General features: G+C 40.6%; 1 protein-coding gene across 1 annotated transcript in view; it reads right to left on the reverse strand.

Moving 5' to 3' along the window:
* Positions 1-21,438, reverse strand: part of LOC145909768 (zinc finger protein GLI4-like) — a 48,582-nt gene that overhangs the window by 1,817 nt on the left and 25,327 nt on the right. The window contains exons 3-25 of the mRNA XM_082997119.1: positions 10,409-10,510; positions 10,102-10,182; positions 9,953-10,039; positions 9,161-9,266; positions 8,558-8,754; positions 8,055-8,289; positions 7,675-7,863; positions 7,335-7,596; positions 6,908-6,983; positions 6,735-6,847; positions 6,154-6,303; positions 5,606-5,770; positions 5,150-5,314; positions 4,750-4,848; positions 4,464-4,653; positions 3,836-4,027; positions 2,946-3,160; positions 2,656-2,746; positions 2,167-2,314; positions 1,609-1,837; positions 1,261-1,398; positions 783-1,044; positions 6-433 (exon numbers count right to left, since the gene is read on the reverse strand). Coding sequence (XP_082853245.1) covers positions 6-433; positions 783-1,044; positions 1,261-1,398; positions 1,609-1,837; positions 2,167-2,314; positions 2,656-2,746; positions 2,946-3,160; positions 3,836-4,027; positions 4,464-4,653; positions 4,750-4,848; positions 5,150-5,314; positions 5,606-5,770; positions 6,154-6,303; positions 6,735-6,847; positions 6,908-6,983; positions 7,335-7,596; positions 7,675-7,863; positions 8,055-8,289; positions 8,558-8,754; positions 9,161-9,266; positions 9,953-10,039; positions 10,102-10,182; positions 10,409-10,510 — 3,920 coding nt within the window. The remainder of the gene's footprint in view (positions 1-5; positions 434-782; positions 1,045-1,260; positions 1,399-1,608; positions 1,838-2,166; positions 2,315-2,655; positions 2,747-2,945; positions 3,161-3,835; positions 4,028-4,463; positions 4,654-4,749; positions 4,849-5,149; positions 5,315-5,605; positions 5,771-6,153; positions 6,304-6,734; positions 6,848-6,907; positions 6,984-7,334; positions 7,597-7,674; positions 7,864-8,054; positions 8,290-8,557; positions 8,755-9,160; positions 9,267-9,952; positions 10,040-10,101; positions 10,183-10,408; positions 10,511-21,438) is intronic.

Raw genomic sequence — 21,438 nt, forward strand, 5'->3', positions numbered from 1 at the left:
TCTACCTGTGCATCAGGGGTGCAGTTGACCTGATTCGAATGGGTCCCTTCGGATGACGTCATCGCGTGTGCCGATGACGTCATAGGCATTTGTGGCGTCATATTGGCTTGGCGGACTCTGGCCGAACGGTGTCGATTCGCGCTTACCACTGATCCGCTGGGGGGCGGTCGAGGGGTAAAACTGGCCTGGCTCGCAGCGCCACCGTGTGGAACTTGATAAGAGTTGGCGGGGTAATTTTGCTGAGTCATCCTGTTGCAATTATTTGAATAGTGTCTTTGTTGGGGATCTCCCATCGGTTGGTTGGGAGGGTAATGACCTTGGAATGACCTTTGTGCGCCCTGTGGCCCGTACATGGGTTGGGTGTGGCCTGCATGGGGGTTGTATTGGGGATGATTAGGTCCCAACTGTTGATGTGGTTGCGCCATGTTACCATCTATGAAGCAAGTAACATATATATGTAAAATACTGGAATGTATATTGTGATTGACAAAATTTCAATTGTTTTTTTTTAACTTGAAGTTTTTGTATATGAATCCTGCAGTTCTACAACGCTTTTCAAACGCCAAGAATAGTACTTGTATACAATACCCGCTTTTTTATGTTCATTGTGTCAGTATTCGATATCTCAAAAACATTGTTTTGCTTGTAAACTGTTCCTTTTTGTTAACGTCACAAATTTAAAGATATAGTGTTAAGCCAGCAGATCAAAAGCAATTACATCAACGGTGTATAAGTTACGCATCAGTGTTAATTATTCGAGCAATAACAAACCAATCATTTACCATAAGCAAACGGGTTCATCGCCCCGCGTTGAGCGGCAAAATCAGCGTTCAGGTTTTCCATCAGCACTTGCTCGTTGACTCCACCTTGCGGATAAAATTGCGCCGGATTAAATTGTTGTGGGTGGACTTGTTGCTGTGGAGGCTGCATCTGTTGCTGGGGGTGGGGCTGTTGATTTAGTTGCATTGTGCTACCGTTGCTTTGGTAACCGCTCTCGCTACTGTAAAAGCTCCCGTTGCTGTCCGAGCGTTGCCTGGCAACATGCTGGAAAAGCATCAAATGTACAAGGATAAAAAATACAAAAAAAAACATTTTCACTTTCACTTTCTATGTGTACTGTACAATAAGCACTGCGGTGTGAAGGTTTGTAGAGATTGTACGTCAATACAAGTGTTAAGTTATTTAAACACATTTCGAAAGAGCTTTCGCAAAGGCCATTACTCAGCGGTTGATTTGCGCCAAAGTCAATTATTTCTCTACCTGGAAACTGGGATTGCATGGGTAACCGTTGTAGTGTGAGGTAGACGTGTTGTATTGCCTTCCTTTGATGCCAGGCAGGGGAGCGATGTTGTTCCAACTGTTGTACCTCTGTACGTTCGGCAACTTTCGCGGGTCAATCTGTGATGCAATAATACGTTTAACAACGGTGGAAACAGCACATCAGCGAACAAAATAATAAATTAAGTTTCGGTGAGTTAAAATGGCTGTTTTGCTTTTGAAAACATAAACGTTTATGCAAGAACATTCCACGGTTCAATTTAAACATACTTGAGACATCGATATAATTTTCTTGTCTCAGGCACCGACAAACAAAACAAACATTTATACCTGAGGTGACGCCTTTCGAATGGGGTCACTTGCCCTTCGAGAACTGGTTCCCATGACGTCATGCTGGGGCTGTGGCGTCCGTCCCTGTCGAACGTAGGCCCCATCGCTTCCGCGGCGCACGTCACCGACACACTGGGGTGGACCCATGTTCTTTGGGGGTGCTGGGTGCATCATGTTGGGGTACCCTTGTGGTGGTAAATCTGGAAGCTGTTCGTTGCTGTCTTCTAACCTGTTATGGATTTGGTTTGTAAAATATAAAAAACACCGCTTCCGTTTTATTACTGATTTTTTTGGAAAATTACTTATGTTAGCGCAACGTTTACCATGTGCGCCGCGGGGTTTTTGTGGTGTTGTGTTTTTTATTCGAATTTAGTTGCAAGTGGAAGTGGTCGAATAAACGAGAAGTGGCGAGTTTACAAATTATTTTAAGACTGAGTAGATCCGTACGTTTTTCTTTACTAAATATTTTAAATATTGACGCAGAAACATTCGTAAGAAATGCATTTTATCATTAGAGATCACTTCGCGTGTCAAGTTTTTTGCTGCTGAAAACTCTACCATTTGGTAAGTTGACTTTTGCTGTAAGCGTCCCGATCTATGGGCGTGGGGGGAGGGCGGCCCATCACCTCACTGAACTTTGACCTCAACTGGTGAAGTTGGGCGGGATCAAGTGAGTTCATGTCGTTACGACCGTTGTAGTTGGATCCTGAAAAAAATGTCAAATTAAAAACTAAAACTAATAAATTTCAAAATATCTGTTGCAGTTTTCGCATATAGGCATATATCAACCAAACACAAACTTGGAAAATTTACAAGTTGTGCTCAACCAAGGTGTTAATCTACTTGTCCGGTTGGAGATTCTTTAGTCCTTGACAGTGTATACAAGGCAGCATTTAGCCTCTGGGAGTCTTTACCCAATCAAACCAGGAATTTATTATTATTTGTATGTCCTTATTCAACTTATTCCAATCAAATATAAACATTATAACAAGGCACTCAACTGTATTAATTTTTGTATCGGAATATTTGCGTTTATTTCATGCTCACCTTGTACGTTTGACTTTGAACTTGACCTTCGAGACGAGTCTAGGGATATGGGATCATACGAACCAGCCACGTTTATTCCAGCATTTGACATCTGAAAACGACAAACATCATGAAAAGTTTGTTCACACCGCAATGACAATTTATTGTGAAGATATAAAAAAAATAAATTGTGTTGTAAAAGACATTTAAGAGGTTTAAGATGCAAATATCTGAAACAATCGGTATGGATTTCAGAACAAACTGCAAAAAAAAACAGTTTGAATTAAAAATAGACAACAACAATTAGATACCTGGCTGGATCTTCGACTGTTTATTGACGCCATCGACGACTTGCGACTGACGTCACTCACCGTGCCGCTATCTCGGCGCTCATTGGCAATGAGCGCCATCTGGCGGCGGGAAGGTAGCAAACCTGCGTTGCCCCCAAGGATTGTGACACCCTGTTTGTGGAACTTGGTTTGGTGAGTTGTTGACGTCACTTCTGGCTCGCCAATTTTTCCGTAACCTGGGAAAGTGTGATAGTTAAGAGCAGACAGCGGCTCGAGGCTTAAATCTGGCACGCCTGGAAAATCGCTCACACCGTAATTTAAAGTAATTTTATTGCACGTTTTGCTCACTTAAACGTTAAATGTTGTAAATAGGTTAGATCAGTGGTTCTCAAACTGTGGTACGCGAGAGCTTTTCTAGGGGTACGCGATTTAGTCTACTCCATACAATTTGCCGCACTTTGCAGAGGCCAAAACCGCTGCAAATACATGATGTCGGTTTTCTTTATTGTGTATGTTTGACGCAATAAAGAAATCCAAGCAACTGGTGATATTGGCTAAATTGTTATTCATTGGTGTTATGTCATAACAGTTATGGTATAGTATATACGGTGGTACGCAGTGTATTAAAAACAAATGAGCGGTACGTGATTGGAAAAAGTTTGAGAAACACTGGGTTAGATCATGACTAACACCTCTTAGCGGCCATTGGCCCGTCTGTCATATTTTTGTTAGTTTCACGCGAGTTGAAAGGTTTACCCACCCTCGGCTATTTTATCGCAAACAATAGCAAAATCGACTTTGCCTACATTGGCATCATTAGTTTCTTATTCAAATACAGTCCAATGCCCAATCGAATGTTAGATACTGCCAACATTAAGCAACCAAACTGCATTTTCAAACTTCGTTCCTACCCAGTTTCATTCTTTCCACTGGGGTGTGCGGGCTATGTTGTTCCAAGTTGATCAAGTCGTGAACCGAGGCGTCGGAGGGCCCGTGCATGCCGCCAATGGACAGGCTTTGCATTTTTTTGTTGACCATTCTCGGTACGAACCCGGTCCGGTGTTGGCTGCGCGACAAAGCCTGAACTCCTCCGGATGTGGAGTCTGAAACAGTGCAATATTTTCTTACTTGTTTTGTTGTTACAGGTTGTTGATGATCAATTTAAATTGTTTTGCTTTGTACGAAAGAACTTGGCCAAAATGCAAGAACATATGTGCAAAAATACAAAGGTTCATAGGGTAAAGTGCTCTATTTGCATTTGTTTGGCCAAATCATGCCTAATACAGAGTAAGATCTGTTTGGCCTAAATTTAGGTAAATAGCGTCAAAATAGCAAGGATTTTGAATTGTTATTTTCTGATTAGATTGTAAAGTGCAGAAACGTCGATTCGCAGAGGGACCCACTGAGCTAATGCAAATATAGTATTTTTGCAAAACATTTCTACTTGGTGCCATAAGATTACTTAAATTTGCAATAAAACGAAAAGCCCACACTAAAAGAACAGCTATACCGGTCTCCAAATTGTATTCGTAAACTTGCCTGGCAAAGGGGGTTCGTCAACTACGATATCAGGGTCGCTGTCGCCGTCGTTGGCCCCCACGTTGACGTCAACACCTGAGTCATTGTTCTGTGACGTCATGTGGGGAGAATTTTGCGGCGTTACGCTGACGTCAGAACCGGAAGTGCATGATGATTGATTGCTACGTGGGTTCATGTTATGAGGGGCATTCTGTAAAATAAGAATATGGTCGTGATTTATTTCCATTTCCACCGACTGTCAACAGTAGTAGTTTACAGTAGTTACATAGAAATCAAAATTTCTTACCGAGTCGTTTGAATGGTTGTGAGAATTGGGGGAGAAAGTGCCGCAGTTGGATTTCGACGAATCGCTTTCTTTCGGTTTGTTTTTATTCAAACCCGGTTCCTGGCAAAGAAAACGTTAAGAATAAAAGTAGGAATAAAACAGTTTGTTGTAAGGTGCAAAAAACTTTTTTTTGGAGCGAATTAAGCTGAATATGAATGCCGAAGCTATTATGCTTCTCATTGAGTAGACGTTTTCCGAGTTAGCATTGATGATGAACGCAGTTGCATTTGAAACGTCTGCTTAATGAGAAGCATAATAGCTTTGGCATTTATATTCAGAAAGTATCTTGTGTTTGTCCACAATAAGCAAATATTTGTTGATATCAAAGTTATGATATAGTAATATAACAACCGTGACGAACCTGTTTCACACTCACACCACCTCCCTTCTCTTCTCTTTCCCTCTGTGCTCTCATGCGTTTAGTCACGTGAGCTTCGGGTCCGTGCACAGTTTTCACGTGCTTTCGCAACGAACTCGGGTCAGTGTAACGTTTCGTGCACCCAGCTATCTTGCAAGCGTATGGTTTCTGCTCATGAAAACACAATTGTATGTTGTTTGCACAAATGGCATACTGAGGCCATAATGCTATATACCATTATGTGATACTATGTTTACCAAATTTCTTGTTCTAGGGACACTGCAAGGATGTTTAAATTGACAAGGAACACCTAGAACTTCAAGCTCTTATTTTCCCCTTGTGGTATTTTATTTGTAGCCGAAAGGCTCTACGAACATGTTCACCAACGAGAAAGTATAGCTCATGGGGCCTTTTATGTTTCTTATTAAGCCATGGATTCCACTATGTACGTTGATGTACCTCATTTGAATGCGTCCGATTCTGATGTTTCGCTCTATCCGAAGCGTTGCTGAAAGCTTTCGAACAGGAGGGGAACTCGCAAACGTAGGGTTTTTCCCCAGTGTGAGAGCGCAGGTGTGTCTTCAAATTTTCCAACCTCGAGTAAGCTTTTGTGCAACCTTCATACTGCAATGTAGAAAATGGCTTCAAATATTGAAAAATTGAGATAGACTGCAGATGCTGACCTTGTGATCACTGTATACCTTCCGTAATGGCAAAGCTATTGGTTTGTGTGTACAAATGGAATTATGTTTAGAATCAAATGATTTGCACGATTTAAACCATTGCAGTTATACTTGTTCGACCGAGTACTACATATGAGTGGATTTATTAGTTTCGGGGTACATTTATAATTTTTTTGTTATTGCATCTAACTCAATCTAAAGTTAGATACATCGTGTGTCATATATTAATAACAATTTAAATTAATTTGATTTTTAAGTTGGTTAACTTTTCTACTCATACTGTAAAACGCCAAACAGACAAGAAAATAAAAAAGAACCACTCACGTTGCACCTATGCGGCTTCTCGCCAGTGTGACGTCTCATATGTACGACCAACATGTACTGAGCCTTGAAAGGTCTCTGCTCTCTTGCACAACTTCTCCACCGACAAACGAATTCCTTTTTGTCACCGTGTATGTGATCGTTGTTGATATGCTGCGCAAGATATTGCAATATTACATAAACGTATTTAATTGTTTGAAACAAGATGTATCCGATTGGAGATTTTTTTTTAAATGAAAACCTTATAATGTCTACGTAGTCGAAATCGATTTTTCTGTCGTTTACCATAACTTATAGCTGCTCCAATACGAATCTTGTTTCAAACAATTTAATCCATAATTCGACATATTAATCTCATTGGTAATATGGCAATGCCTAATCGAGGTCTAGATTCTGCCAAAATTAAGAAACCAGTCTTACATCAACGTATTTATGCCAATTTAAGTCAAATGACATGTTATGGTGATGCGTTTGTTTTGCAAGTTGCTCGTATTTAAAATTGTATGAGCGTTTGATACGTTTACTGGCTATATTTCCGTTGGTACAAATGCGCAAAGACAGCACTGCATTCGACGCTAACTGACCAGAACAAGCTGCTCCTGGGTGTCAAACTCCATTGAACAATTCTCCCAATCGCAGTTTGTTTCATAAACACCGTCGTCGTCGTTAGGTGGCGCTTGGGAGCCGGGAGATACAACTAGAGTAAATCACGTATTAATGAACAAGTTAGGTTTAAGTTAGTTGAAATCCGCTGTACCTGGATTGTGGGAGCTGTTGTTGTTGTTGGCGTTGTTGTGCTGGATGCGCTGCTCGTTCATTAGTTTCGTCATACCCTGAAAAAACAAACTTTTAGGCCAACGTTGTAACAAACCAATCTACAGCTCCATTGAACAATTTGTTACTAAGGCTGCCAGTCATATTGAGAAAACACACAGGGCTTTGCCGTTGTCATTAGGTTTATCCTTTATTATAGGTTAGTTGAATAACAAACGAAACGTAGACTAGAATCTAAGTTTTCTTCACGGGGAGACATGTGTTAATCATACCACTGACTCCAATAACTTCAAATGGATATTTGCACAAAATTACATTTTATTCTTAGGCAACAATTCCTATTTGAAACACAGCAAGCAAAACTATTTGAAAGTGATATTAAGGTGACAGGTTACGGACACTGGTCATACCTTGTGCTCAGTATAATACTGCCCGTGCCTCCCTTCCTGCTTCATTTGTCCACTAGCGCCAACTAGCGGCTGCATATTTCTGTGCATGGCGGCCGCTTGTTCAAACGGGTTGGGCATAGAAGAACCTTGCGCCTGGTCAAGGCTGAGCGATCTCTGAGCCGCCATGTTGGATTGGAATGCTGACGTCATTTGGTGTGAAAGCAGATGGGCTTGCAGATGTTGCGGTGACGTCATCATCGGCGTGTGGTACCCGAACGTGGGGCTAAACGGAAGCAATTATTGGGATTTGGGTGGACGAAATAAGAAAATTGTATTTTCTGTTCTGATCCCTGATCCTAACCTGATGCCCCTTGCTGCCAAGTGTCCGTAACTTCCTCCACTTCCCACGGAAGAGCTCCTGGAGTGACTGAGTCCTCCGTTCACGAATGGGATCAACGAGTTAGGGGAGGTGCGGATCATTGACGTCAAGTCGAGGTTTGGGTCAGAGAAGCACGGAGAGATCGACAGTGGGCGTTTCCTGGCACGTGACCTGCAGTGACCAATCAGGTTCAGCGAAGGTAAAACTGGTTCTGATTAAGAGTATTTGACAGACTAACAGACGTTTTTTGCCTTTCCGAAACTATTTAGTCCAAAACTTCAATATATATTGATGGCGGTCGGTATAGATTAACTGATACAACGTACTTACAATGCAAAATTAAATGATTACAATTTTCTCACCGACACAAAGGACTGGAAAAACGCGACAGGTCGTCATGCTTGTCTGGCGCCATCGCGCGGTTACCAGCGGCCGCCGCCGCTAGTATTCGCTGTTGTTGCATAAGTTGGTAATACGCGATGGGTGACATCGGTGGGGGCATCGGAAAAGCGGCAGTCGGGGCCTGGGAACCTCCCGAAGCGGCCATGTTGTTTTGCAAGTGGGTGTTGTAATAAGGGTAAGCGAGTTTTTCCAGTTCTAATATTTTCAAAACAGATTTTTTTAGGGTTCTGTTAGAATTTTATGCACCTGTGAAGTTTGTAAAGCGAAAACTAAGGAATATTAACCAAAGATTCCAGCCAAAGATAAAAGCTGACAAAAGAACACGTGCATATTCAACAAAAAGTGCTCAAACTATTTTGAAAATAATGAATTGTTGTCACACTTTTTACATCACCGTACATAAAAACAGCTCTTGAACCACATAAACTTAAACGTCTTGTTTAACGACAATTTTCCACCATACCTTGCATAGAATGGCGAGGGCTGAGGTTTCTCGCTTGTGACAGCATAGACATCGTAGGCGATTGCATTCCGTTCATGTAGAGATCGAACGGGGAACTGTGAGCGAAGGGGTTTTGAACAGCGCCACCAAGTGACTGTGGCGAGAGAGGAATGAGCGAGATGTCGGAGAGAATCGGACTTCCGGTCACGCCCGGTGCACTGTGGGACAATTATGATGATAACTGGGGATTTTTGGTATTTGAGCTTGTTTCGGACAATGGCGGTCAGTGGAAGACGCAAGAACATCTAATCCAGTGGTTTTCAGACCGCTTGAATTTCGACCACTTTACCAATTTTAACAAAACTTTAAGGAAAAAAACAAGTTATGTCAGCCTTCTGCAGCTGAAAATTGAAAACTTACGAAGAAATCGTTCTGGTAAATTTATTTTGGTGTCGAAAATTACAGAAGTGGAACGAGAAGAAGTTTAAGAACCACTGATCTAAGCATGATTCAATATCTTTTTATTTATCTTCGCTTATAACTAAAACCTTTCAACAAAAAAATACAATCATTTTCGTTCTTAGATTTGACAAACGCACAAGGTATTTTGAACACATGACTCACGTGTGCATTTGCATTGAACGAACTTCATTCCGGAAACGTTCATCCTTGCTCTGTTGTTCGCCCGATACTTGGCCCTGGTTGGAGGTTCGACGTTCGTTAAAACTCCCTAAAGTACATGACGTCAGTTAAGTTATGTAAGTCGACCCATTCGGAGGTCCTATAAGCACAAGTCATTTTTGGATAATTACTGAAATGCAGACGTATTTTCTTAATCAGCACAATGAAGTACTAAATTGAAGGCAAATACGTATCGTACATGGGTTATTACAAAGCCATTGAAGTGCAGTCTTGGATGACGAAGTCACTTATAAAAAAAAAATTAACAGCCAACAAGTTGTTTTGGAAAAAAGTCGTTACTACGACAGAAAACGTCGTTTATAAATTTCTGGTTTAATACGACTTAACGCCTCCTGTGTAATCCATGAGTAACAAAACTATTGTGGCCAAGACCATGCGACCCTCAAGAAAAAAGCTTTCATCTTCGGAAAGCGTTAAATTGATTTTGAAAGATCCACACGACACACTGGGGGTAGCTTTGAAGTTTCAAAGACCACATGCCGGTCGGGACCAAAAACCGTTTTTAGAGTTTTTGCTGACTCATTAGAATGACGTAAAATGACACAGCTTGACGTAATACAGTACGCACAGGGACAAAAGCAGAGAAGAAGAAAACATATTTTACATTTGTTTTAATAAAACCTGTATTTGAAATATAGATTGAGAAGTTTTACTGCATGTTTTTAGCCAAACCGCAAATGGACCGAAAAAAATTATATATGAAACGTTGAATACCTCTTTCACGATCAACCAAATGACCGAACTGAAAGTTTTGTTGGGCGGATTGGGATTGTTGGATTAAAAGTTGGTCTCTGGATTTTCCTGCAAAACAATCGAGAAGGCGCTAAAAGCAACTTTCTTATTGTATTTTAATATGTTGTTACCTGATTTGTTGTAATTTTCTTTGCTCTTTAAATTCGCGGCTGGTTTAGACAAGCTGCCCTGGCCCTCCTCTGATATTTTTACTAAAAAAGATAAAATTGAAAGTACAGAACGGAATATTTATTACTACAGTTGTAAAATAATTAGGAATACACACTAATACGTTATTTTCGCCTGAACAATGCATGGGCAAAAATAGCCAGGTGACGTATTTTACAAACTTGTGTCAAAGTCATATAATTTGAACGAAATGATCCACAAAGCTACAACAAATTGCAGAAAGCTAAGAAACATTGTAACTAAATTTACCGAGAGGCGTTCCAACACTAGGTGGTGCCAAATCGTTAGCAATCGCTCCACGACGTCCTTTGTCGCCTAACGTGTGCGTTTGTGATTGGTCGACGTCATTGTCTGCAAAAAAGGGAAATATGAAAATAGATTTTTTGATCCAAGTTTACATCACATTCATTGCTTTCATTGCCAGTTTTTATAACATTGTAAAAAGTCCGTAACAATTATAATGTTGGCAGATTGAGAGTTGGCACATATCGTATCGGCGAATGTACCACATAACCCTGTCAGTCGTTCCGAAAGCACAAAGCGAGTAACAAAAGACGGGACTTGCTTAATAGCTGGAGAGGGATCTGGCCCTCGGTTAGGCATTGTTTATTTCTCTGCGACAGAAAATTACTTGTTTTGGTACATATAGTGAAGCAACAAGCCTCAGATTTACGTGGGCAGATTTTATTTCCGTTTGGCCATAGTGCGCTCCACAGTGGTTTGTCGTATCTGTTGTTCGGTACTCAGTATAGGGTACCCTGCAGATCGACGTTGACCGAAAGGTACCACAAAGTGGAGACTAGTGTGCCTGCTAGTGTAAAAGCTAGCACAGTGCCACGCAACAGTTGCACTGATGAGACCTTACAGGTCGAAACAGTGCGTGTACACACCCTGTCTGCAGATTTTATTTTATTCCGAAAAATCGATTTTGCTTATGTGGGTTAACATAAGCATCGTCAGTTTCTGCAAATATTACACAATAAGAATGATGAAAGCAATAAAATACACAAAACACGGACAATTCTTTCGAAAGCAACAGTCACGCAATTCCTGCACTTGTCACGACACCACCCTTTATTTCTTACACACTTAAGAATGTCAACAACACGTTTGACAGCACTGTATCTCGTGACGTTGACACCTCGCGCGAGTTTTTAACGGCTTGCACTTTCAATCATTCGTGACAGGCGGGGATTAGACCCGGGCCCATGTATGGTTGGGCCCGAGACTGACCCTTGTACCCCTCCAACCCCTTGCGTATACATTGGGCGCGGGGCCTTTATTTGGTAATCTGGGCACAAGAAGTAATTTGTTTCTGTCAGGATTAGAAGGCTTTGGAGGCTGAAGGGCGTTTTGGCCAGTTAACGGCTGTTTGTTTCGAGTCTGTTTGGCTGCCAAGGTTTTGGCACCAAATTGATGCGTGCCACCCCCACATCAGGCGTGCCACATGCCACTTTAAGCGGTAACAAGGCAGAACGCACTGGGTGTCAGTTGAAGGACTGGACATGATCATTACACTTTTCATAGCCTTTTGTTTGAAGACAAAGGATGGGAAAACGGTCAAAAGGAATCGCATTTAGCGATTTATTTAGTCTTAAATACGTTGGCTTACTTTCTAAAATATCTTCAAATTTTTACATTTCGCAGAATGCAAAATTTAAAAACAACCAAAATTCGCTAAAAAATATTTTTATCCCCAAGGTTACGGGTGACATCGTCTCTGTCACTTTAGCGTCAAACCGTGATTTTACAGGAAATATACACACACTGGCACTTGTTGGGCGCTGCTGACACTTTGGAAGTAGGGTCCCCGACAGACAGGGATGACTGCAAATGCATGCGAAAATATCGTACGTTTTGCCGTAACTTAAAGTTTGAGGGGTTCGGCGGCACTTTGGTGTCCGACTAAACAGGAACAAGTGTGGACGAACTGTACACAGCCATGCAGTGCGGATAAGTTCAATAAACGCTTAATGGGGCTTCAACTTGGGCTGTTGTTTGTTCAAAATACGATTTTAAGGCATACTTTGAGAAGGCTACTCTTTATGGTTTAGCTGCAGAACGTCATAGTAAACACTTGTTTTTTGGAAAAACCCAAGTCGAAATTGCCGTCTGTCAAGATTCAACCAAACTAAAAGAATTTAATAGTTGGGAACAGAATGTCTCAAACTAAAGTCAGCTAGTTCAATAATGTTATATTGTTGGAAAAATCGTCTACACAGGCGTCATCAGTTATATATTCAAATAGATATCCTGTGATTTTCGGTCTGCAAACCGATCCCAAGGGAGTTACAACATTGAAATACCAACTGGTTCTCAGCCAAAAATCTCAGGGCCGCAGCATCTTCGAATGGTGTAGGCGCGGTTACGCACGATTAGGTTACCCAAAATCTTCACTGACAGCTCGGGAAGAAAGGGGCCAACTGGTAAACCACGAGACAGCCCAGGTCATCAATCACACATTGAAGCCTTATCGTAGCTACAATCTCTAGAATGCGTGCTCGGATCTGAGAAGCGACGGCAAAAGGTTTATAAACTGCGTTGTTTACGGACCGGTCAAATTAAGGGCCGGCACTCCCAGAGGAGGTGGCCGGTGGCTCCAGGAACCCTCATTAAAACTTTTATGGGAAACCAGCAATAACAATATCTAAATCAGTGCAATGTACACAAACAAAAGACACAGAAAACAAAACACAAAATTTTATCCAGGGTGTGCGCAGCCATTACCTTCTTGTTAAATCACTGTATCAGAGTTAAAGTGGTTTAACTAGAAAACCACGTGTCTTTGACGTGTGTTGTATTTAGATCATTGTTACCCACGGATAGCAGACAAACGTTAAAAATCGAGTCTGAAATCAAAACTTACATCGATTCGTCCGTTTGGCGTCACATATTTAATATTTTCACCTAACGTTTATTGCAGTAAACGCGACTAAAACGCATCCAAGCTGGTTAAATCTTTTTTCCCAGCAAACCACCGTGGGTTTTTAATCCAGTTCAAGCCCTGGCCGCCCACATTAGGGCCTGTATAGAATTTCGGACACACGCAGTACAGTCCATTGGGCGTCAGCAATGCGGACAAATCAGAACAGATCAAATGACCGATAGTGGACAACGTCTGTACTCTGGACCCTGCTTGGCTCGGTGACTCAGTGACTCAGTTGACGATAAACAGTTTGTCGACCCGTGCGCCGCGGTCCAAGGAAAATAAAGAGATTTCTTGGAACATTTTAGGGCAACAAACGGCTTGGCGTTGAAAACAGAAAAAACTACCGGGCAAAATGGCTGCTTCATTTCTTCGAAACACAGCAGCTACTTCCCGGGCACAAAATATTACAAAATTACTGACAACCGAAATGCCCTTGAAACGACGCCCAACGTTATTTTATTTGAGGCCATAGAGTTTTTGACATTTTTCTCTCAAATTTCTTCAGTTATGACGTCACAACCATCACTTCAAATCAGGGTTTGTATAGTTGCGTCACGTTTATATCAGCGCGATGCTGGATTAATGGAATTCCGTTGCCGCCGCGTATCGTCACGCCGAGGTGCAATCAAAGGTGGTGACAGGACGCAACTGGTTACGCCCCAGCGGTCCCGAGGGATGTTTTGTCACGGTTGAACGGCCACAAAACAAGCGTCCACGACCGGTTTTCGGGCTTGGCCCCAAGCGACACGCGACTGTACGTTACACGCCTTTCTACAAGTCACACAATTTACACCAAAGAAAAACTTGTTCAATAAATCTTTTTTTTCTGCGGAAAGAAATGCAAGTTTCGAACAGTGGGTATTAAAAATGATACATGTTTTGGAAGCAATTTCAACCACGGAAAACCCTAAACAATTCCACTATATTAAATTTTTTTAGTAACATTCTTGAAGAAAAGCAAGTTACGAAGAGTAACGGGGGAAATTAAACTTATTTCAGCAGCAAATTTAAGTGTTGGAAAACCCCGGACAATTCCGTTTGATGCGAACTTGGGATTCTACTGTTTTCCTTTGCTTTTGTCAAGAAATTAGCAAAAAGTGACGCATGTTTTTCTTTGATTATTTACGGTGCAGTTCAGACAATATTTTTTAGAATTTTTTCTCCGTGTTAATGCAGCGTTGCTATTTTATATTAGGACCTGGACGAATGCATACCGTGCATTCGTGCGGGCTCTATTGTCACATAGCAACGGGCAATTAATGCCCATGTGAATTCGTCATATCAAAACCAGTATCTCTAAGCCAGAAAGGTACAAGTGGGAGGTCACAAAAACACGTCCACCGATCTTCGAAGAAAACAAATCATCGCAACACATTGTACGTAGCTTCAGGCTACGACACTCACTCCAACTTTAAGGTTTTCGCTTGGCAGTTATTTTGAAGGATTATAACTCTTACAATCGCTTGTAGCGATACAATATAATCGCCGTCGATATCGGTAGACGATAGCATCGGCTGCATCGGAGCCATCGGCGTCAATGGTGATTCGGAAGCAGATTTAGATATTCATCGTCTGGCATACAAGAGCCCGTGTGTATTGCTGATGTTTTCTTATCTATTTCCACGTTTATTCAGTAAACATTCAAAAATTTTGTCAATAAAAACGTCTTTCTTTAATTAAGGTTTCTAGCGTCCATAGCGATATATCGGGGGGTTTAATATTTTTTTATTTGAGATGGGGTCTACATACATCTATAGAGTTGAAAAATTGGCCAGAGGGTCAACGTACTTAACGGGTTAAGAAACCCTGATTTAAATCATAATCCTCTCTGTATTCAAACAGTGTTAAGTTTTAATCTAATTCTTCGCGCCTATAAAACATTACCTGTGTTACATCGTAGCTCCCAAATAAGGTCCGCCAGAGAATCGGTTCCGGCGTCCACACAATTCATTGTCACGTCACCACGACGATTATTACGCCATAATCCACACCGGTCGCCATAGCGACAGTAGCCAACCAGTAAGGCTTTAATTAGCAATGCAATCCATGCCTTCAGCAGGCATAATGCTTGTCAACCTCCCGTACCTCGATTGCAAATGGAATTTGCCGACGGCTTGTAATCCGATTAGTTGGGTCAGGTTTATGCAACATGCGTTAGTTTACTAATATGGGCAATTTCCTCTCCTATACAACGAAAAATATTTGTCTGCGCAAACTCTCGGTAACGGTGCAGGATTTTTGAAGCAGGAAAACCTTAACATTCAGCCTCACGTCTTCTTTTACTCCATGTCACGATGTAACATCCACAACCAAAGATCATTTGGACCAAAACTAATATGTGTATTTTAATTTTGCGTGCTTGTACGTCGAAGACGATGTGCGCCTGAACAGGTAATCGTCATATCGGTGACAAAAACGTGTTTCGGTAACGTGTACATTTTGTTACTATTTACGAAAAGAGAGTTTTGGAGATACCTGCCGAATATTATCGAAGACCTAACCTTGCAACCAATCCGCGCTTTCTGACATTTATTTTGCTGCATATTCCAATCTCTCTCCTCATTTTGTATATCTACAACCTGTAAACTGAATTATACTCCATAAAATGAGATAAAAATAGCTAAAATACACTTCAACCTGTATCATCTTGGTAGTCCTCGTATATCGCAAATTGTCTGGTAACTGTCTGACTCCTTTCGACTCAATTATCTTCGTTCTCATTCTTATGACACAATTCAAATGTTCCGAACAAATTACCCAGTTGAGCTAAAATGGGCCTTATCCGGTTGAATCAGAGCCTTGTAATTAAGATGCCTTACCGGCGAAGCAATGCCTTGAATTCGTTCAGTCATGAGATGAAATGAGCGCCGCGTTTCTCGGTAGCCATGTTTGTGATGACTCAATTGGTGTCTTCGGTTTCAATTGACGGGGTTTCCAAAAAGTAATGTCTTGCCTAGCCCTTTTGTTTTGGATTTATTAACTTGAAGCGTATGACGTCGTAACTTCTACATTAATAAGTCTAATATTGCGGTTGACTAGGTTATCGTACATATAACTGATTACTCACTGCAGCTACATGCTCCTCAAAATGTCTTCCCAATTTCAATCAAAAACGTACTATTTTCTAGCAAGAAATAAAACAAACCTAGTTTAACTGATGGTACAGTCACAAGCTGCGCTAATGCGACCTTGGAGCTCAAACTTGTGCACTTTTGTCCATAGCCCAGAAACAAACTAAATATGAAAATTGGTGATAAATGACGCTCAAAATCGAAGCGACTTGAAGTTCTTATCGATGATACGTTAATTACTGAACGAGTAACAGGTAGTGTCACCGTCCTGCCGGATGTTCAACTCACGCTCGCTTATCGGACTCCATTATGTCTTAATTGTTGTTTTGCAAGTTACTATCCCACATGTTGTAATATAACTAATACAGGAACATAACTCACGGTTTTATAAATCGTCAAAACAAACAGTAAAGCCCATGTAACTGCAAACTATGATTTTAGTTACAATCGAAACGACTGAAAAATGAATTTCTTAGCACTTTTGAAAATAACTAATATAAGTCTTCAAGGGTGTTAAATTGCAAATTAAACAACTGTGGTTATTTTGGGTGACTTTATATGCGTTTTTTTGTTGCAATTTTCTTGGTAAGTATAGAAAATTGAGAGGTGACATACGTAGAACTAACATACCACAACCATTGTAAAATGACAGTTTTTAGAGATTCATCAACATATGTTAACAATAGCATACAGCTTTGGAGTCAGTACTGTCTATTTCGCTTTGACGAAAAATGAATTTAGAACTTCAACGAGCAGAAAACGGACCGCCCCTGAGGATCCAGTGGAGCGTTTAGGTCGCATCTGTCAACGCTATCTTATTACGAAAACACCATCCTCAATTTGGGAGTAAAGTTTCCCGATTTTAAGTAAAACCTGATAGCAGATTTATCCGGTTTAGTGGAAAAAATGACAAGGAGATGGAAATCACACAAAGCAAAAATTTAGCATTGTTATTAAATTTCGAAGCAGCACATCTCAACAATGAGTTTGTGAACGCAAAGTCACGTTCTGACATTTGTTGTCTAAATTCGATGACATTTTTGACTTTTTTTTACACAGAGTTTCCCAAAATGGATTCTACAACAAAATATTAAGGGTACCATTCGATACAACCTGGTTAAAACAATACCTTCTGAACACGAACGTTAAGTTTTGGTCGACAAACTCGTGGGAACAAGTTTAAAAAACAATCAAAAATTTGGGTGACCTTTTTAACTGTCAAAATTCTTTCTTATTGTGTCTACCTGATTTCAATTAAAAAAACACAATAGGTTTAATTGACATTTCTGAAGGTTTGGGGGTTCCTTTTAAACTTGAATAACCTTGGCGTGTTCCGCAGTAGAAAACATTTTGGAAACACTACATTAAACTGCCCACACTAATCAAATCCCCTGGTACAAAAATATTTGGAAAATTTTTATGACAACGTTTGAATTTAGAGATTCTATTTACCGAGTTCGCTTTTAAAGGAAAAATAAGTTACAACAGAAAATGAATAATTCGACACCAGGGGCCCACTGAGGGGTAAATTGGTTCAAACTGGGGTCAGCCAAAGTTCGCCGACTGATTTAGGAAGACGCGTTGGCGCCAAACTTTCCGCTTCGGTGAATGTTTGGTAGAGAATGACAATAACAAATGTTTCGCATCGTTTGCTTTAAGGATAAACTGTATTCTGATACACATTCAGGTCTTTTCTCCCAACCAAGGGGTATCCTGCCTGAAAATTTAATTTAAAACTGACAGCAAATGCCATAAATTACGTTGGCTAAAACTTACTTTTTAGCTTAAACTTCGCTTTGATTTTACTTTTCCTTGTACTTATTTTTCATACATTTAATTTGAAAAAATTTGCGTCAATACAAAATGTATTTCTAGGTGCCTTCACTCAACTAATTAGGCAACTTTTAATAGACAACTTCACAGCCTTTAATCTTTCTACCGTAGTTTCTGTAAGATCACATTGTGCACCAAAAAAGTTGGCAGTCTGACTAATCAGTCTGAAGAAAATCGCAACTAAATAACAACCCTTTGAAGAAAACTTGTTTCAGTCACAGACAGTCACGAATATCCAACCGAACCTTGTCCACCAGCGTACTGGGCTCATGTAATGGGCTTAACTTAACCGTTTGTTTGTGTTATGTAGGCTTGACTATTCCGCTCCAACTGTCTGAAGCGGCCAAGGCCACACATGTTGAGTTAACTCACAGGGGAACGATATCGGATGTAATTTGTAACACAGGAAATCCTAACTGTAAATTCCTCACTATGTTTCGTCTATAGGTGTCAATCTGTTTATCAATGGTAATTTATCATCTTTCCAGCATTTCGCTTTTAGTTCAGTATTTGGGAACTAATAGCTTCAAACTAGTATAGGGAAGTTATAATTCCATCATCACGTTGTAGTTTGCATCAAAAAAATTTTGCCGCAAAGGTATGTTCGTACTGATTATCCACATTGATGTCTCAAAAGGGGAAATCGGACAGTTATGGTTTTATGCTAGTCAAAAAGGTAATTTGTCGTATATAAGACTACCTTCCGTTTACGCATGGCCGCGCACCTGATCGACACGTGACGCATCGTTGCGCTGACGTGGATCCACAGCCACATTAAAAAGGAAATAGTTGCACTAATACAAAAGGATTTGCTACAAATCTTACTGACAATACAATGCTGACTAAAACTGATGTTTTCGAATTCCATTGCCAAACAGTTTCGCAAAAAAATGCAGCAAACTGTTTTGTATGAAACTGACGTTAAAAAAAACCCAAAAACACAAATTAAAAACACTTTTACAGATACAAAAACCTTTTGACTTTATTGTATTTTCAACCGACAAGATCGTCCTAGCTGCACTGATGGGACCGTATAGGTTAAAACAGTGGCCATATCTGTCTGCAGCTCACAGAACTCATATTATTGACTCCACATGTGTTTATATAATTTTTTTGAACAAACACTGCCTGAGCACGAAACAGAGCACTTAAGTCTCAGGCCTTTGTCACTTAGTAACGTTTACCTCCCAGATCTCAACTCCACTCATTAAATTAACTTAAAATAAAAAAATCACTCTTTAGACACGGCGTGTCTACCTCGAGTACAAACTCCCCGTCGGGTCTTCGCTTCTGACTTAACACACATAAACGAATCCCCTCTTTCGAAGCGAAATCAAAACGTCAGAAGAAGCTAGAAAAACAAAAGCACTCGCTATCGACTCAAGACCAAACCGTAGAAACAGGAGTCAAAAAACGCTAATTTGCCGAACGTTAAAGCGAAGACGCCAACTCCTGGTCGAGAAATGAGACAAGAAAGTAAAGGGGTTTATCCCACAGCAACTGATACTGTGCGAATTACTCGACCGTACCAAGCTGCTTGGAGGCTAATTCCACTTGGGTGGTCTTCGTGGCTACGTATTCAATCACGATTGTGACATCACAAACGCATGTCGACGAGCGTTCGACGATGATGGAATTCGACGTCCCGTATCATTTTTCGTATAAAATATCGGCGCTGCTGAGGTAAGTGCGATTCTCTATGCTTTCGTCGAGTAGAAGTCGTGACCCATAAAAGTCTTGAAAGCTTTAAAAATTATGAATATTTCCATGTAAAACCAAATTGTTTAATGCTCATACTCGTGTTGCATATTGTATTGTGTTGAGGGCGATAATGCCATTTCATACTTGAAATTATTTATCATTAATCGCAAACCGTTTTGACAACTTAACATCCAAAAATCCGCAACTTGATACAAGTCAAGATGTTTGCCATCGAAATAGACACTAATTAGGGCATAGTTTGTATTGTGCAAATGTTATAAGTGTGAAATTACAGATCAGAGAATATCAGTTCAACCTCATCAACCAACTATACTGTCCGAATATGCAGCAAGCTCCGGAATAGCTTACACAACAAGCCAAAATACCCTCGCATTCTACCGCCCATAGTTATCATAGTCAAAGTAACAACAGAGCGGTAAAAGGGCTGAAATGAAAGATGCCGTTTGGCTGAGAAAATTCACCATAGCTTATGAAGGTTACCAGGATTAGTTCCAGCATTGCTAGAGCTATAATTACAAGTCTTCAGACCTTTCTTTTCGGCGCGATACTCCGTTTATCGTTCTCTGGGATTAAATGGGTTTCACAGGCCCTCGTTCGCGTTTGCGTCTTTATGGTTCATCATAGGTTTAAACTTGGTCCATTGCCATGCATGTTATGCTGGTATAAGACGAAAGGAATGTTTGCCAAGTGCTAATGTACTGCCAAATTCATAGAAGTAATTTTAGTTAAATTATGCCATTTTAGTCACAAATGGTCATTTCTGTAAATTAAGTAGGTGCTGCCAGATTTTGTTTGGTCGTCAATAAAATCTTATCGGAAGAAAAAAAACTGGGCTTTTAACTCCTTGGTTTTTTCGTTGCATGAGAGATTACCTAAATTCAAGAAAAATATCTCATTTTTAGTGATTTCGACAAAATAAATCGTAACTCCACAATTGGAGCGTTCTTTTTACCGTGATTATCCAGGACCGGTACTTAAGATAGCTGAAATTACCAAACGCACATGCAGATTTTCCCATGCTTTCAGTTTTAACATTAAACCCGTTAAGTACTTACGTATGTGTGTTGGCATTAATGGCAACCGCGATTATTCCGCTTCCAGCCAGAACACAATGACTTTTAAATCCCAGGATCCCGACAAGAAGTAAACAAGCACGCAAGCAAACTCGCCCTCTCACGCAATGCGGTTGTCAGTGGGTGGTGCAAGAGAGCGCAAACACAAAGTACGCAATTATTTTACCTGCGTGTACAACTAAAAAGCTGGTACTTGTGAAAGTAAATTGCGGCACGCTTTGTAAGAGTATTGTTAAACTGAATAATATTTCTATGCTGTGAACACGAGCGTATAATGTTTGCGAGGTGTCTTGCGGGTTATTGTTGTGCCGAATTTAATCACAGTAATGTTGCCGGTGTGGTGGCGGAATAAATTAAACAAGAACGATTTCACAGGTAGGCGACAAAATTGAACTTTAACATCACCACCATTTGCACTGTCTATACCTCTTACAATATAAATATATCGCGAGAATTTCGCGCACTACACCCAACCAACAAAATGCGTTTAAACTGCAACCCTCCATCTGACATTTACTGCCAAGGAAACGTCACGCCATTCAAGGTCACACGCAAGGTCAAGGCGGCGAAAGTAGCCTGCTATTGGGCATGGTCAGCCTATCTAAATGCATGGAGTTTCTTCATTTCGTTTTGACTTTCGTTTTGAAAAAC

The sequence above is a fragment of the Ascidia mentula genome, chromosome 7 (assembly GCF_947561715.1).
Source record: "Ascidia mentula chromosome 7, kaAscMent1.1, whole genome shotgun sequence".
Taxonomy (NCBI): Eukaryota; Metazoa; Chordata; class Ascidiacea; order Phlebobranchia; family Ascidiidae; genus Ascidia; species Ascidia mentula.